The sequence below is a fragment of the Siniperca chuatsi genome, linkage group LG23 (assembly GCF_020085105.1).
Source record: "Siniperca chuatsi isolate FFG_IHB_CAS linkage group LG23, ASM2008510v1, whole genome shotgun sequence".
NCBI classification, from domain to species: Eukaryota; Metazoa; Chordata; class Actinopteri; order Centrarchiformes; family Sinipercidae; genus Siniperca; species Siniperca chuatsi.
Window position 1 is genome coordinate 11,294,286 of NC_058064.1, and position 18,126 is coordinate 11,312,411.

At 39.5% G+C, this 18,126-nt stretch overlaps 1 protein-coding gene across 1 annotated transcript in view; it reads left to right on the forward strand.

Annotated features, from left to right (window-relative positions):
- Window positions 1–18,126, forward strand: part of adipor2 (adiponectin receptor 2) — a 31,914-nt gene that overhangs the window by 7,020 nt on the left and 6,768 nt on the right. Inside the window, exon 2 of the mRNA XM_044185424.1 lies at window positions 7,638–7,913. Coding sequence (XP_044041359.1) covers window positions 7,827–7,913 — 87 coding nt within the window. The 5' untranslated portion in view covers window positions 7,638–7,826. The remainder of the gene's footprint in view (window positions 1–7,637; window positions 7,914–18,126) is intronic.

Consider the following 18,126-nt stretch of genomic DNA (forward strand, 5'->3'; position numbering starts at 1 on the left):
TTGTGTCACTGTGGGGACAAAAATTGAGGTCCCCATAGGTAGAGACTGGTTTTTGAGGGTTAAGACTTGGTTTTGGGTACAAATTACAATAAGGTCAGGTTAGGGTTAAGTTTAGGCATTTAGTTGTGATGGTTAAGATTAAGGTAAGGGGCTAGGGAAAGCATTATGTCAATGACTGTCCCCCACAGGCATAGTGAAACAAACGTGTGTGTGTGTGTGTGTCTATCAGAGAGAGAGTAATAACATAGCAGGTGACAGGCTACAGGCCATATCTGACTCAGACAGTGAGCACACATTGTAGGGGAAAAGTCATGTTGCTTGACAGCCACTAACATTCACAACACAAGAACTAGGAGCCTATACTGAAAGAAACAGGGATACTGTAACATTGCTGTGGAAGTGGATACACCTACCCTCATACTATACTCATCATTGTAATGTGCAGCAAATAGCCTAAAAATAGAAAATGTAAGAGGAATATAGGTTTGACATTATATGCTAGATCTCTCTCATGATATTCCTGTTGCAGCCAACAGTGTGTATTTGACTTATTGTTTTAACTTGTTAGCCTTTCCAGCACATCTGTCTTGAATAAAGCACTAATTAAGAGTCCCCTTAGCGTCTAAGAGTTGCTAGTTAATAGGTACTTAACTACAGAGATTTAAGTGAAATACTCAGCAGTCATCATGTGAGGCAAATATCAGCTTACACTGAAGGCTCCTTGCTCCAAACAATAAGACACAGTTGAATAAGAGTCAGAGCATGAAAGTGTCCACTTTGTAGAATTGTTTATTTGCTTGAAATTAAATAAAAAATGCTCAAACATGGGTGTTAAAGTCCTCCAGTGAATAGTAGATGTTTGTAAAACGTGCCTCTCATTCTTTCCTCACGTAATCTCCCTCTCTCGTCTTCATCTTTCTCTCCATAATTCTATTTCTACTTAGGCCTGTCACGATAACTACATTTGTTGGATATACTGTCCCAGCAATAATTGCGATAAACGATGCTATTGTCATTTTAAGGGCATTTGCATGGCATTCCATCGCATTCATTTGTATAAAGCATAGGGGTTGTGTCGGCTGCAGCAAAGGAGAGATACAGAAATCTTTAGCCAAATAATCACAAACTCACTACAGGGACATTGTATATCTGAATTAAAAAGAAGGGAGCAGATCAAACAAACTCTTTACATATTTACAAGCTACAGGAACACTCTAATCCAGAGATCCGGAAAGAAAGCGTGTGAGAAGCTCAAACCTGCCTGCCCCAAATGCCACACCTACTGACTGTCTGCACATGGCGCAAGAGGAGAGACAAGACCCCGCTGCTGTTGGCAGAAGAGCCGAGGACTGCGATTACTCTGAGCAGCATGCATGGGAATGAATTAAAATATAATTTATGAATATATTTCTTGCCTTTTCCATGATGGTCTGAATAGGTCGCTAAATTTGTCGCTAGTTGCTTTTTAGAAATAAAGTTGCTAAGAGGGTCTGAAAAGTTGCTAAATTTAGCGAGAAAGTCGCCAAGTTGGTAACACGTTGTGTGCGCGGAGAGAGGAGCTGCCTGAGCCCCGGCCATGGTGAAACTCCACACAGAGGGCAGACGACGAGAGGACAGAAGCCGCGTGACCAGAAATGACGGCAAAACGTATCTCAACATAGTTTTTTTTTTTTCCCTGTTCATTCGGCTCAGCCGCTGTGAAAAAACGCTTAAACACTGCACCCCAAGTCTTATAATGGTAGGGAAACCCCTGCTGTTTATTCTGGCATCATGTTGGCTAAAATGTTGGTGACATTCTTATGTAAACAAACACGCATGTAAACACAACGGGCAATATCGAGGTCAGCAAAAATGATCAAGGTCATGTCCGTACATCGTACAATAAGTCGATAACGAAATTATCGCGACAGGCCTATTTCTACTCAGTTAGGTTTAGAAACGTTGTCCAGCATGTCTACATGTGTGAAAATGGCTTTTAATTCTTTCAGTATATGGACCAGTTACACAGTACTTGTACTATACTGTTTGACCTTTGTCCTACATTTGTAAAGGAAAACACCGATCCTTCAAATAGTCTATGACCTACAACTTAATGTGGGTTTTATACAGTCTATGGTCATTACACAAACATCCACACCCTCATGGCGTAGTTGCATGTCTCACAACCAGACGATGCTGCAGAGCAGGTTTAGTGAGTCATATCTTCTGTCCTTCCTTAACTTCTTTTTCTTGCCTCTCACCTTCTCTTTCTCCTTTAGTTAGAAGAAGTAATGCTTTCACCCACTTCTGTCCACTGCTGCCTTCGTTGCGGCCTGGAGTGAACTTCCTCATAAAACACATTTTCTCTCCCTTGGTTCCTAAACTGAATGTATTTGCCTCATATTCAGGCAGCGTTCACTATCATTTAGGTCACCTTCCGAAGCCCCCCTCCTGTATTACACATCATTTAAATACACAAAGTGATATACGTGGGATTTTATTGGACAAATGGTCACAGCCATGTCAGATGGGCCCTTTAACCTAATGTGGGTCCCCAGTCCAGAGTTTCTGAGCCAGAAATGGGTATTTTTTCATTACACTTCCACATTTTCACAACTGCTGCCAAGGTTCACCACTCACTCTTTCCCTTGAGGAGAAAAAACAGAGAACAAATCAATCCCCATTGAAATTTCGTTTCGGCTTTCAGTCATTGCTATTTTCTTTCTGTCTTCAGTTTATTATTTTTTTTTCACCTGAGTTCCTGTTGGGTTTGTCTGTCGGTTACTAGTATTGATTTTTGGAGCCACCTTTTCATGGCTCTACAGTGACAATGACTACTTTGGAGTGAAGTCAGATGTCTTCTGTGTATGTGTGTGTGTGTGTGTGTGTGTGTGTGTGTGTGTGTGTGTGTGTGTGTGTGTGTGTGTGTGTGTGTGTGTGTTTGAGAGGAAGTGAGAGCAAGACAAAGAGAAAGATGGTGACAATGAGCATTAGGGAAAGCTGGGCACATGCTCATGCCTGTTCTTCCCCACAGATGCACACACCAATCTCTTACTGCACACACACACACACACACACACACACACACACACACACACACACACACACACACACACATGTGCTTGCCCCGCCTCTTTCTGTTTCTCTCTTCCTATATATTTCTGCTCTGCTCTGTTGACTTTCTTGTTTTAAGAAGTCGCCCAAAAACACAACTCACTTTTGGATTTTTTTTCACTTGCGATTCTGTGGGTAATGGGTAGTCTTTATACTCACAACATGCCATCACAGCCTGCAAGACATGTACACACGCTGTCTTTTGTCAGTTGTAGTGGATGCACACACTCATAATTGACCTCTACTCTGGGTCAAATCAATAGCACCAATATTAAAAGCTCAATAGCATCCATGGGTAAAGGACAATAATGCATATTGATGGCATTACTAATGTAGCCTCAGAGAACCTCAGGGTTCAAAATGTCAAGAGAATAAAATATAAAAAATTAAAAGAGCAATTCAGTGAGTGTACTGAAAGACTATTTCTATATTGCTGACAGTGCACAACCTCAATTGCTTGGTCTGTTATATCTATTTGGTGAATGGTTGAAAAACAATTGCTCAAGGGCACACCAGTGGAGATTTTTATCCTACTGTTTTTATCCTCTATGTCCATTCTTCTGTCTGTTCCTGAGGTTAAAGTGCCACTCCGGGGCAGTTTGATGATATTTTTCAAGTTGTAGAAAAACAGTGCAGATGGTAAACTTGTCTCCGTGAATGGTTTGTTTCATGGAGTTTGAGTGTGGAGACTGATTGTACCTCATACAGGGACTTTAATAGGGAAAAAATAAGGATGTATACGACATTTGCAAAGGCTTTCATGAGCCCAGAAAATTGCGATCATGCTGTTACCACGCACAAAACATCTTGATGAGTCATTTTACATCCTGTTGTCAACAGACATAATGTGTCAGCTGTTTTCTCAGAACTAAAACTTCAACATATTTGGAGTTGGCACGGGCCCCGGAGAGCCCCATTTGATTTCTGTGTGTGAATAATTTTTTCTCTTCTTTTTCCTCTGTGTCTTACGTTCCATCATAGTGAGTCTATTTATGTCATTATAGGGTCAGTCTGTTCTGTTCTCTCTGTTCTGCTACTGTGGTCATCCAATTGGTTCTTGAAAGCAGTGCCAATGAGTGTACATGTGTGCTTGTGTGTTCTAGGTTTTTGACTCCCCTTGTAAATAACATGACTGTAGAAGAGCACTGACAATCAGTCAAGCAGCTGTTAGAAAGACACACTTTTCTTTATCTCAGCAAAATATTTTTGGCTATCTTGCCTTCATCAGGGTGAGGTTGTTTCTGGTTAACGTATTTATAGTGTCAATGTTAGAAAATGCAAAGAGACAGGAAAACAAAAAACACACACGATAAGGTTATGCTAGGAAACCATAGGAAACTGACCATACACTCTCTATAAGTGTGTGTGTACAGATATGTACAGAGTGAGATGGTCACGTGTGGTCGTCCACACAAGTCTCTTTAATGTTTTTTTCCCCGTCTTCCACTGCTTCCAGACTCTTATCGGACCCACACAGAACAAAACATCTCAGCTATTTCAATTGTCAGGAGAGCTGTTTGTTCCTGTGTGGTAATCAGGCCACAAGACTATTATCTTGGGGAATTGACTACAGTTGCAAAAAAATCCATCAAAAGTAGTTTATTCCTCTTACTCCCTAGCTAATAAGGGCCCGGCATGAAATATCACTTTTCATCATGACAGAAAATAAGGGTGCAGTTACTCAAAAAGAGTGTCAATGTAATTTTCAAAAATAGTCGATTGGGGAGAAAAAGGAAGGAGGAAAAGCGGAGAGATTGATTAGACAATCTCTGACTGTAGAAGTGTTTGATTTCGATTACGGGACCTGCCCACAGGCCAGTCATCTCAATTCAGCTCAGATAGTCTTCTTTCTCATCTTCGCAGCAGAGAATAGCAGTAATGTCTGTTGGTCGATGTCATTGGGTTATGAAACTCTGTATTTTTCCAATGGCTCTACTAATGACTTTCTCTGTCCTTCTTTAGTTTAGTCTTTATTGTCTCTTTACCCTCTTACCCTCTTTTTTTTTAGCATAGCAATGTTCTTTCCCCACCACCAGCCTGTGGTTTGATGGTTTTTCTCAACAACACGCTCCTTTTCTCAGTAAAACGCTGCTCCCGTTTTCGTAGTTTGTGTGGTGAACAAAAGCTTTGCCAACTTCACATGAAACCAGAATGAGTGTTTTCACTTTTACTTTTAAGTTTGTTTTTTTTATTCAACCTCTAATAGATTAACAAAGTAATAAGTAAACAAATGAAATAATGGCAATTAGCCAGTATATTGGATGTGTCATAATTCCTCAAAGAGGAGTGTGTTTCCTAATAACATCTAGTTATTCTTACTTTTAGGACTGGGTTTTAGGGCTGTTTAGATTATCATTACAGAGTAGTTGTAGGGATATTAGTTTGGCTCTTATACATTGTCTTTACACAGTATTTGTGGGTATGTTAATTGTATATATTATCCTGCAAAGTTAATACTGTGTCCACACTTAGGTGAATAAATATGAAAACACCTATATTCGCTCTGTTTTGGCCTTCCAATTAGAACCTAACTTATCAGAACAACGAATACTTGAACATACATCAGTGTGATAAGAACTACCTAAAATGAAAGAAACCATCTTTGGAAAAAATGTATTTGACGGGTACTTTGAGTTTTTAGTTTGGCTCATGTCCCATCTGCTAACATGGAGGGGGCGGGGCTTATGACATATACTGCAGCCATCCACCAGGGGGCGATCAAGATGTTTTGGCTTCACTTTTGGGGAGCTGTCATGTCGTCCATCTTCATATACAGTCTATGGCTCAGACGCAGTTAGGTGGTGAGTAGCAGTAATGTGAAGAAGCCAACTTTCTGTTGCCTTCAACTTTCTGAACTCCACTATTTAGTTTGATCCTACTGATGTCTGTTACAGTAGAAGAGGTGTAAAAGCAATCACTCGTGGTCATCACTGTGCTTTCATCCTAATTAAAATAATTTTATATCTAAGTGAGGTAGTTTATGTGTAGTTCAATATATTGTATGAGTGTGTTACCTTGTCCTTTACTTTAAATCCATTGCAGCTCTTTTGTTCCCTACATGCTTACATCACCTTATTACAAATAAAGTACATGCTCAGGTTTGTACGTACGTGTCTTTGTGTTGTTTGTTTTCCCCCTTTGAGTGTGTAATTCTCTAATGTATGTTTGTGGTAGCACAGGCAAATCGTTTAAATGAAGTGGTCCAGTGCTCGGTGACATGTTCACATTGACTTGGCCCCTCTGGAGCGCTGTGTGTGTGCGCCAGACACACGGAGAGAAACACTATCTCAGCAGTGTAAGACATGCTGATATGAATGTTCAGCTGCAGTTCTCATCATTTACGCAACATTAACGCTTTGGTCATGTGAGTGTTTGGAAACAAGCTGCTGTGAAAACATGCAGATATGAATGGGTCTAGGTCAGGTACACATGAGTGTATTTATCCCCATGAAGGCCATATGTCTGCAGAAGGATAGAAAAGTAAATCTTCCAAACCAAGGACTTTTTTTAGTAGGCCTCTTTTTACTAGTTGCGTTTGCTCCAAGTTGTGGTTATGGTCCTTACATGTTTAGTAATAACACCTGCACACTTTCACTCCTATTGCCATCATGAACATTTTTTTCCAAATTTTAAAAAGATATATGTCTGAGTTTATAACTGTGTAGTGGTGGTGCTGCAACCATTCAGTCTATACTGTCAGAGAGTAGCATTTCATATAACGGACTACAACTGGATAAGATTTATTTAAGCATTTGTACCTGCTTTTGGCTTGATTTGATTTTGGCGGAAATTTCCCACCTTTGTCAACACTGTTTGACAAAGTGGAATTTGAAATGAAGTGATAAAGAAGAAAAGGGATTGTAAGTTCTCATCAGGGAACACATCTACTTCCTGTTCTTGACACCTCTCATTGCTAAGCAACTCACCATGACAGCAAGTTGGCATCTCCTAATTGGTTGTCGGTGTTAGTCGATTCAGCATTTTAAGGCCTTTTAACCACGGGCAACTTTTTTGAAGTGACAGAGATAAAGCAACACCAAACATCATCTTTATCTCTAATGCAAAACTGCTTTGAATGTATATGAACTGTAGTGGAGACCGTGATTTATCTCCAGGATAGTTTGTCTTGTAAGGGGATTGAACTTGTGATCTTTTTAAATACTAGATAATGCCTCCACTATCATATTTTTAGTCTGGTCCACATAGAAGACTTCCTACTGCTTTGGCTGTGATATATGTACTGTGCTTAATTTATTGGTGATATTATTGGCTTGTATTTTTTATTGTTTGGAAACTGCTACACGGTATTATCTTATTACTTTAATGTTGTAAAAAATATGGTGTTAAACAGTTCTGTTGTCTGAGTTGTTTTGTTTTGATTAGATTTTATTACTGTAATTTCAAATTTGAGGATAAACAAAATCATGGAGACTAACTTGTTTTTCCTTTCCCCATCTTTTCTTCTTTTTCTTGCTTTCGTTCTTCCTCTATTTCTACCTATCTCTCCATTCTGTCCTCTTCATCTTCCACCTATTCCTGTTCAGTCTGATCACGTTCGGTCTCATCCGGATTTAGTCAACTTCATCCATTGAGTCTTCTGTCCGTGGAGACCAGTCCAGCGTTTCAAGCTGGACGGAGGAGAGACGAGCGGGGCCGAGGGCCCTGCCTTCGTGCTTCGACACAGAACTTCAAACCTCATTGAGCACACGACAGACAGCACGCCTACAGATCCCATGAGTCCCCGGGAGAGAGGAAACACACCCACCTCAGGTCCTTCAACCAGTCACCTCAGCACCTCAGAGTGCCCCTCACACAATGGGGTGAGTATCCAACACACAAACACACACAGACACACGTATGCCGACATCTGGTTGGTTCAGAGCCATATGGCGCAGTATGTGTTGACTAATCACACAGGAAAACTATCCCCACCAAAACACACACATTAATAATTAAATCTGTATTGTTGGCAGGGAAGTATAATGTTCTGTAACTGACGGTGACCAGCAAAGTCTTAAACATAAGCATATATACTGGAGTTTTTTCCCCCCCGAATTAAAATCTGAATCAACAGTTGCAATGTATGACATGAATGGGAATTAAATCTGCTTTAACCTTTTTACACCAGTATCTTTGCAAAGCAGCCTGTGATACACATGTACACACAAAGCATTGTAGATGTGAGTCATACACCACTCATGCTCATGTTCATTAGAAACAGTAATTAGTATTGTGGTTTAATCACTCGACCACAGGTCTGCTGCGTTTGTGTGTCCACATGCAACATGTTTTAGCACCAGTTTCCCTTTGAAGACCTAATTTGTTTCCACAGATCAAAAAGTAGATTAAACACTAGAGTTAATTAAACATTGGAAGATAATTTGACCTCACTTTGAAAAGGAGTGATTTAAAGTTAAGAACAGATTTAGATTAAAAGTTTTGCAAGGTTTTGGGACCATGCGTGAGAGTTTGCTTGTGTGTGCCTTTAAAAAGTACTGCATGGTGGTGTTGAGTTCTACTTTAATTTTCTTGATTCGTGAATTATCCTTAACAACATAAATACATACAAGTATGTAAAACACGCAAGATGCAAGAGTCATAAAGTGACACATTATCACAGTTCCAGTGAACGGTGCTTTAATGCAAAGCAGAAGCATAAAAAGTAAAAGATAAAAGTACATATAATAAAAAGAGCACCACATGTGTCATTAACAGAGGAAAAGACGAGCTCCAACACTATAAAAGTTCAAAATAAACAACACAAACGCATTCTACTACTATAACCGAGCACCATAACCTGAACAGTTGGGTGTTTAGTGCCTTGCTCAGGGGCACCTCAGAAATAGTTTCTGAAGGAGAATAGAGCAGTTTGTAATTGAGTTTCTCAGGTTTTACCAGCAGGTTCTTGATAATGAGCTACCCAAACTTTTCAGCCTCCGCCACTTCCACTTATTATCGACAACCTCACCACCTTCAAGGCTTTTTCAAACTTGAGTCATCACTCAATGATGAGTCATTCTGTGCTATAGTAATTAACAGTGCAGGGTTGGCTCAGCTTTGCGTGATGTTCAGTTTTAGTTCCACTCTAAGTCTAAAATGATGTGGATGTTGTTATTGAATGTGTGCAGGCCTGTTATGTTTATATACAGACGTCTTCCTGGAAGGAAAGCAAACAAATTACCAAAAATCTGTGCGATTAGCATCCCATGAAGGCAACCTATCGAACTTATCAACCAAATGTGCTAGACACGCTCCCTCAGAGGCATCACTTATGTTCCCTTTTGACTGTGCATGTGTGTGTGTGTGTCTGTCTGCATACAGACAAAGCTGCCGGTGTGTTGTTCAGTGTGAAAGGCAATCAGCATAGAGCCGTTGAGCTGAAACACAATAGTGTGCGTGTGTGCATTGTGTCTCCTTATGTGTGTTTGTGTGCGCCCTTTTTACCTGCTGTAACACAACACTGATACCTGAGAGGACGCTAGGGGCCCCCTGCCCCAACCAGTGAGGGCAGGCTGTCTTAACTCCCCACAGGCCGCCCTTTGAATTTTTCAGCATTTTGGGTAGGTGTTAGCTAGGGATGCACCGATACATCAGCCGAACATCGGTATTGGCCGATATTCACCTTGTTGACTGCTATCGGCCTATCGGCAAACAGGTTGACATTCACCAATGGCAGTGGTCGATGTTTATCTGTTGTGTCACATCAATTTTCCACTTGCTAAATTTGTGTTGGTTATTTGTATTTGTTGTATAGCAGGCTAAAAAGGCTTTTTTCATGTGAAAGAAGGTTATATTAAAGGTTGTTTCATAAATCTGTATGATTTAATTTATGCTCAATCAAAGATAGTGTAATGTAGGGCTGAATGACTTTAAAACAGTTCAGTTATTTTTTATAATGAAGATTTCTTTGTTTCCCTGGCACAAAAGGATGAGTAAATAACAACAAAAACAAAGTAAACAACAACAAAATATCAGCGTTGGCTATCAGCCAAATTGTTTTGTTTTTTTTAAACATCGGGATCAGCCAAGACTTTCACAGTTGGTGCATTCTTAATGTTAGTGTGTCTGGAAATGTGTCTGTGAGTGTGCGGTATAGCTTTGGGGTTGGCATCACACATCCTGTTTGCCATCAGATATGAATAGGCTGCCTCTCTGTCTCTTATATTGACACTTTGATCTGTGTTTTTTGCCTATACATTTCAAAAAGTTACAGGGATGATTTCTCTTTTCAACAACTATTAATTCGTTCAAGTTTCCTGTTTTTCAGACGTTTTTGAACTTGTCCCCATGCGATTCTGGTATTTGTGTGTCTTCCTGATCACACCCCACAGTTGCAGAAAAGAATTTTTGAAACAATAGCTGTTTACCTGCCAACAGTCTCAACCTAAAACTTTAGTTTGAAACATCTGATATGGGAATCTGGTGCTCAGAATTGTTTTAAACACAATTACAGTTAAAACATGTCATAATGATGCCTCTAAAACTATCACTCTGAAACATTATAGTTTTCAGTTTATATCTTCATTGATAATCTATAAGTGCCAAACTTTCAGTGCCATTAAAGTTCAATTGAGTGTCTTTTAGAGATTGTTTAATTCAATTTAGTTAATTAAGACTTGGAAGAATTTTAGATGGCAATAGCTGTTAGGCGAAACAGTTTCAATTGAAAGTTTGTGCTGATGCAACTAATGAAAATTAGATTTTCTGGAGTGGAGAAAAGATCCTGCTGAGAACTAAATATAGCTAAAGAACCCAATAAAGTCTGATAATGTTATCCCGTCTTTTGAAAGGAGTTCAACCAGAGAATAAGTAAACCACTGTGTTTTTTTTACACAATACCGAACAACAGATACTTCTCTGTAAACAAGCACCTCAAACTCTGAAACAAACTCGACACATACTGTGCACTGTGAGACGGAGATATTGTCAGACAACAACATAAGCTGTGGAATTTTATTACACACACAAACTTCGACCAACAACAACAAAACAAGGGAAATACCAATACACAGTGAACCAATCCCAGTGAACAATGCTTGTGATTTTGGACCTTTGAGTCCTCTGCACATCCTCTCTTTGTTTTTATTGCTTTCATGCATCGCCGCCCAGCCTCAGGTGGATGTGACATCCAGTTTCACTTCCTCCTATTATATCTGTCATCTTCGATCACAATCCTTCTGTTATTGTATAAAAGGCTCTATAACTACTCTCCACTCTCTTTCCTTGCCCTGCGTGATTACCGTTATGGCTTTAAGCCAACCGGGGAGCGCATATAAGCCAGGCATGAGCAACACAGCAGGTTAGTCGCCCAACAAAAGCTTCTATGCTTACGAGTGGAGCCTTGTATGTGTCCGCCAAACAAACGTAAGTGCAACCAGCCTGCTTCACTTGGAATGATGGATTTTCCTCTTTCACCTATGGCAGCATGCGATTGCGTGATCGATCTTGCCAGTTTCTTTACTCTAGTACGAAAGACTGTGGATTGTGGATCATGTGATCACACGGAGCACTGTAAATCACATGACCTTATGGACTAAACCAGCCAATCTGTTTTCTGTTCTTTGAATATTATTCCTATAATTAATGAATTGATGAATATAATAGTTTATAAATGTTTATTTAGATAACCGGAATTGGCAGGATTATTATCATTATTTCCTTTACTGATTAATTGCTTTATGAAACTTATGTGCTAAATTTTATTTGCTTATTCTAATATGATTATTATTATTGTGTGATGTCTTCCTTTGTTCAGCACACAAATCAACTATTAAAAGACCTATCAAAGGCTCAACCTATACCCTGCTCCCTGTGTCCTCCATCCACCCATCTACCCAACCATCTTATAGTGGTTCAGCCTGTTCGCCCGTCACTCTCAAGTGTCCTCCGAGCATTCACACTCATTCAGTTACTCTAGCAGTTATCTTAATGCATTATACCCTCAGACATTGTAGAGAGAAAAATCAGAACTTGTAATGCACATCTTAAAGGAATAGTTCATCATTTTGGGAATTATTCAATATATTAGAATTATAGAGTTAGATGAGACGATCGATACCACTGTCATGTCTGTGGGGTAACTAGCACCGGTTAGCTTAGCTTAGCATAAAGAGTGGAGGGGGGAGACAACTAGCCTGGCTCTGTCTAAAGATAACAAAATCTGCCTACCTATATTTGTTTCATCCATACAGACACTGAAGTGTAAAAACAACAAATTTGTTTCTTGGCCAGGACCGGTAATTTCCTGGAGTTCCCGTTGGTTGCCTGGCAACTGGTTCAGACTGGCCAAGAAGATATAACTTTGTGATTAATTAGTGAGCTTTAGAGGTGCTGGTAGGCAGATCTTGCCTGGCTAGCTGTTTCCTCCTGTTTACAGTCTATATACTAAGCTAAGCTAACCGGCTGCTGGCTGTAGCCTTACATTTACCGCACAGACACGAAAGTGGTATCAATCAAATTTTCATCTAACTCTCGGCAAGAAAGCGAATAAGCATGTTTGCCAAAATGTTGATTTTATTATTCTTTTTACTTATCTGCATCACTCACCTTTGTTCTTTGTATAGATGTAATAAAAATCAATAAGGGATAGTTGAGTTTACATGAATTTGAGTAGTAGATAGTTGTCGATAAGTAGTTTGAGGTATCACCCTACACAAACCAGCAGAATTCAAAAATCTCTCAGGAAGCAGCTAAGATCACACTTTCCACGTCCATTTTCCTATCCAGTGACATAAGAAAAAAACAAAAACAACTTTAAAGTGGCTTTAAAAAACCGAATATCCTTGATTTAAGCCCTCCAACTGTGAACAGTTTGATAAACATTTGTGTTAGTTTGTTGCCATGCTAATGCAGATTTTTCATGCCCTCCTCATGGTCATAGGCAAGAACAGAGAGAACAGTTGGTTTTGTGGCAGCCTGAGCACAGTGTCACAGTGTTTTTTAGAGTCTGGTATGTGTGTGTGTTTGGAACATACTGTCTGATTTTGAGGGTCTTGGCGTCTTGTCCAAATTGTTATGGCCCCAAGAGAGCATCGTGCACGTGTGAGTCACATGTCGAATCTCTCCGTATGTGCTGTGCAGGGGTTACAGTGTACACGGGTGAGCTCTTTCCTCTTTGGTCGGTTATTAAGTCCAGGCTCTGCTGTCATTGGTCCACAGAGTTTCAGCTGTATTCTTGTTAGCTGGCAGCTCTTTCCTTGATCCCACCCTCTACCAAACTGCCAGCATGTGACTTTGTTTACATTGATTCTAATGTTCCATGTTTCGCTGGAAGATGGAGATTTTTCCTTAAATGTTTCCCCTCCCTCTTCGCTTCCTTTTCCAACTTACCTTCTGCTAGCTGACTGTAGAGCTCAGCAGAACTAATTAGAGCGGAGGATTCCTCATAACACAAACAAACAGCTTTTCAGGTGCATGTGCACAGTCGTTAGTCAGGTGAAAGTCATTAGCCAGGTCTACAAACAGAATGGTTAATGAGTCTGAGGGGAGCTGGATAGATGTTTTTTTGAGACAGAGGGGGAGATTGGTCTTTAGGGGCTTTTAAGAAAAACTGCCTCATTTAACCATTGAGCAGACCAGTGCCTCAATGGATTTCCTCGCTCCTCTCTTGTTCTCATGTCTGTTTATCATCCGAGACTAGTTGCTTAGCTCGTGTTTGTATGAAAAGTGTTAGAAGTCTCTGTGCTGTTGTTGGTATTCTTAACTTTGTCTGGCAAACACACTCTTCCTTTAAGATTTTTCTGGATGTTCTATCCATCATCTGGCTTTCGAGCTGTAGTTGTTGTGTTGCTGTTGTGTTTAATACAACACAAAATCTTTACTGTACCTTTTCTTTTGTCGTGAGTTGAAACTTGTTATATACACCCTACATTTTTGTAGTTTCTGCAGGACATATACCTAACTTCAATTTAGTGTTTTTTTTTCTTTTTTCTATAAATGAATGAATGGATAACGTTTGTAATTTTTTGTAATGTATTTAATTATGCCCGGCCCGCATGGGCTTACAAGACATCATAAATTCAAAAAAGCCAGATCCAGAATGCAGTACATACATTTTCAAACAATACTACAAAAGGTCTAAAAACAAAGAAAACCAGTCTGAATAACTGTCTCAATCAGATTTTTATGTCTACAACAAAATTCACAAAACATGTACTATAATACTGAAGAAATCAGAAAAAATATTAATTAAATAATCCATCTTGTCCTCTTTTCCAGGCTTTTGAGACAAGTTAGAACACTTAAACACTTGAAAATCGATTTTTTGATCATCTGTGAACCAGAATATTTCAGGGTTTTGCAGAGCCTTTTCATTTTAAATTGGTAAATTGAAAAATCATCATTAGTATGTATGAAAAACAACATTCACTCTTCCTCTGCCTCCACATTGACACCTAAAGATGACCCTTTTTTATGTAAAAATAAAACAGATTCATTAAAATAACAGTCATCTAATCGGGCCTTCAAAATGTAGGGTGTGCATGCAACACACTGAGGTTATTTATGACACACACTCTACTAAGACCATACACACAGAGCTTCAGTAGAGCTGAAACATTAGTCAATTAAAAATTAGTTAATTTTCAACAGAAAATGAATTGGAAACAAATGTTTTAGACAGAAATTGCAAATGTACTGTTCACTTTGCAAATGTGAATATTTGTATTTTTAATGATAGTAAACTAAATATGTTTGAGTTTTGGACTGTTGGTTGGACAAAATGAGCAATTTAAATCAGTCTGCTTGGGCTGTGGGAAATTTTGATGGGCATTTTTCACTTTCGGACTTTTAAAAGGCCAAACTATTAATTGAGAAAATAATCTGCAGATTAATCCATAATGAAAATAATCACTGGTTGCAGACCTAGTTATCAGTATCATTTCTCTGCATGTTTGCTCCTGATTGTGCAGCAGCCAGTGCTAAATTCAAATAAAGTCAGCCATATGAGTTTACAAGCCTAAAGCAGATATGGACAATGTGAGGTTAGTAATTATACTTCCTCTAAACTCTTCCTAAAACCAAATGTTTACTTTGGTAATAGACTAGCTTCCCTTTTAACAGGTTGAACACGTTATCAAATCTGTTTAAATTAATTTCTGGAGTCGAAAAGATTTCCTCAGGCATTTCCCAGGAAATTTTTTCTTAGAATTAATTGGAACAGTACTCTGCTGAAGTACGACAACAACTGAGATAATGATTACCCAACACGTGACTGTGGCTCTGTGTCAGACAAGCAGCCAGCCTGCCTACGCTGACCTCTAGACTGTACATGAGCTGTTATACAGTGAGCGAGGATGGACACTTCCCAGAGGGATGGGATCATATCCTTAACCACACACACACACACACACACACACACTTTCACACAGAGCGCAATTTGACTCCATAACCTCTGTCATAATGACTTGTTGGAGCTTGGGCAGCTGAGGTTGAATCACGTGTGGCAGACATACTGCATTTGTCCAAGCAATGTGTGTATGTGGGAGTGCCTGAATGTAAGCACATTAGTGTGTTTAAGGGATTGCCCACGTTTCCAAAAACCTTAACCTACTTCACTCCTACAGTCCTTCTGTCTGTATCTTCTCTCTAAGTTCTTATTAGATTACAGTAACGTCAGCTGAGCAGTTGACAGCTAAACCCTCTGCATCACCTGCTGCTAAACCTCAACACTGCGGCTTTCACAGTCTGGATTGAGTTTAGTGCGGCCAAACAGATGTTTCACAGGAGAAAAGCAGTTTATTCTCCGTCTCTCAAGCTGGAAGCTGGTCATTTTCAGTATTTTTACCTTCATATATCTGCAAACTCTTACAGCTTCCTCTTTACAGTGCAACACTCTGTTTCATGTGGTACAAAGGCAGACAAATGCAAACTAACAGACAGACAACACCTATATTAATTATTATTGAGATCAAGATAGAAAATCACTCTGTGGCAGAACTGTTTTGACAGTTTTTAATAACTACATGTCTTTGCTGCCCTGTGTAAACCATGGCTTTTCAAAAAAGCACACAGTCTCTGTCTCACAAACCTGACTTAAAAACAGGACTGTACAGTAGCCTTACAGTTAAGTGGTTCAGTAAAAAGGTGGTTTCTAGATCATAAATCACTTAAACGCACAGGTTGTAGGCTAAATGTTTCCCATCCATCTCTGCCTCTCTCTCCCTATCTATGTTGCTGTATGTGTTAATGTGTGACACACTGTCCCCTTTTTCAATCTGTCCTGAAAGTATTTAATGTTACAGTGCAATGTAACATTGCAGAAGCACCGATTCAGAGGTGGCACATTGAGTACACTTAGAGGACACCATGTTGTCCCCCTGCACACACACACACACACACACACAGAGGCATTCACACCCTTCAAGAATAACCTCACAATCCACAGCGAGACTGGCAGCATCTGGATTTAAGCTTACACCTACATTGCATGCATGGACACACATGAGAGGCTATTACTGACACACAAAGACCGCAGAGCACACATGACTATTTGGCAGTCACCCAGATACCCTCTGCTCACATAGTATACTTAATCACTGACGCTTACCCTCACACACACAGTCGATGTCAGGTGTCACCTTTCTCTTGGCTTTGAAACAGTGGATTTATGAGAATGTGATTTTACAGTTGCTCGCCTCCAGGTGGGATTGTGTGTGTGTGTGTGTGTGTGTGTGTGTGTGTGTGTGTGTGTGTCCCTCTTACTATACACGGCAGCAGACTGAGATTCGTCGTCATGCATGATTAAGCGCAGTCTACACACTCTTAAGCAGACACATACACACGCACCAGGGCAGATGTAAGACAAACAAAACAAAGTCGGACTTTAGGAACCTGTAAGTGTTGACTGTCTACAGACTTTGACTGTGTGAGACATGTAAACGTCTACATAAGAGACGTCATGGTCAACACACACACTCGCACAAAGCAGGGACCATGAAGTTGGAGTTTATTTTGCTGGTGGGTCTTTAAAAAAATGGGTTAGTCATGCATTATATATACAACAGGACTTCTTTTCTGCAGTTCTCTTGTTCTCTCGTCTATCTCTGTCTTGCTGCTTTGTTAAAATTTTCTCACTCTTGTCTCTCTTTTGTGTGTGTCCCCCCCTCTCCCCTTCGGGAGAAATAAAAAGAACAGAAAGCACATCTTTTCTAATCACTTCCTTTCAGCTGGACGTGGCGCGTGTGTGGTGAAGATTGTCTGTGTTGGTGTTTAAAATAAGATATTTTGTGTTAACATGCACCTTTTGTCCACCTGAATCCACACACAACATTACTACTTTTTAGTAGAGTTACAACGATTAATCAATTAGTAGTCAACTATTAAATCAATCACTAACTATTTTGATAATCAATTCATCGGTTTGAGTAATTTTTAAAGAAAAAAAGTAAAAAATTTCTGATTCTAGCTTCTTAAATGTGAATATTTTATGTTTCTTTACTCCTCCATGACGATACACTGAATATCTTTGGATTGTGGACTAAACAGGACATTTGAGGATGTCATCTTGGGCTTTGGGAAACCTTGACACATATTTCACCATTTTTTGACATTTTATAGATAAAAAACTAATCGATTAATTGAGAAATGAATCAACAGATTAATCAACAATGAAAATCATCGTTAGTTGCAGTCCTACTTTGTGTGTGGGCCTGTGTGTGACTGTTTGTTACTCCCTTCTGCTGCTCTTAAAATGTTAACATTAAACTTTTTTACTTGTTCTTGTTTATATAGACTCGTGAAGACAGTGCTTCCCAACCCAGGAGTCCGAACTACCCCAAGAGTTTACACGATAAATCTGAGGGGTCATGAGATGAGATGTAATCATTGATATTTTCTTGTGAAATGCTGGTTAGGTTGCTAAATCTGTTTCAAATTACACAATCTTAGAAGGGAAAGTCACTCATAGGTTAATACATATTAAGTCACATGGGTTCACAAGTAACCACAGCTTTAAGACATTTTTTATATGTTCTCTGTAATTATTTTAATGTGAATGGAAAGCCTGAGAAGATTTGTTGATATGGAAAACGTGAG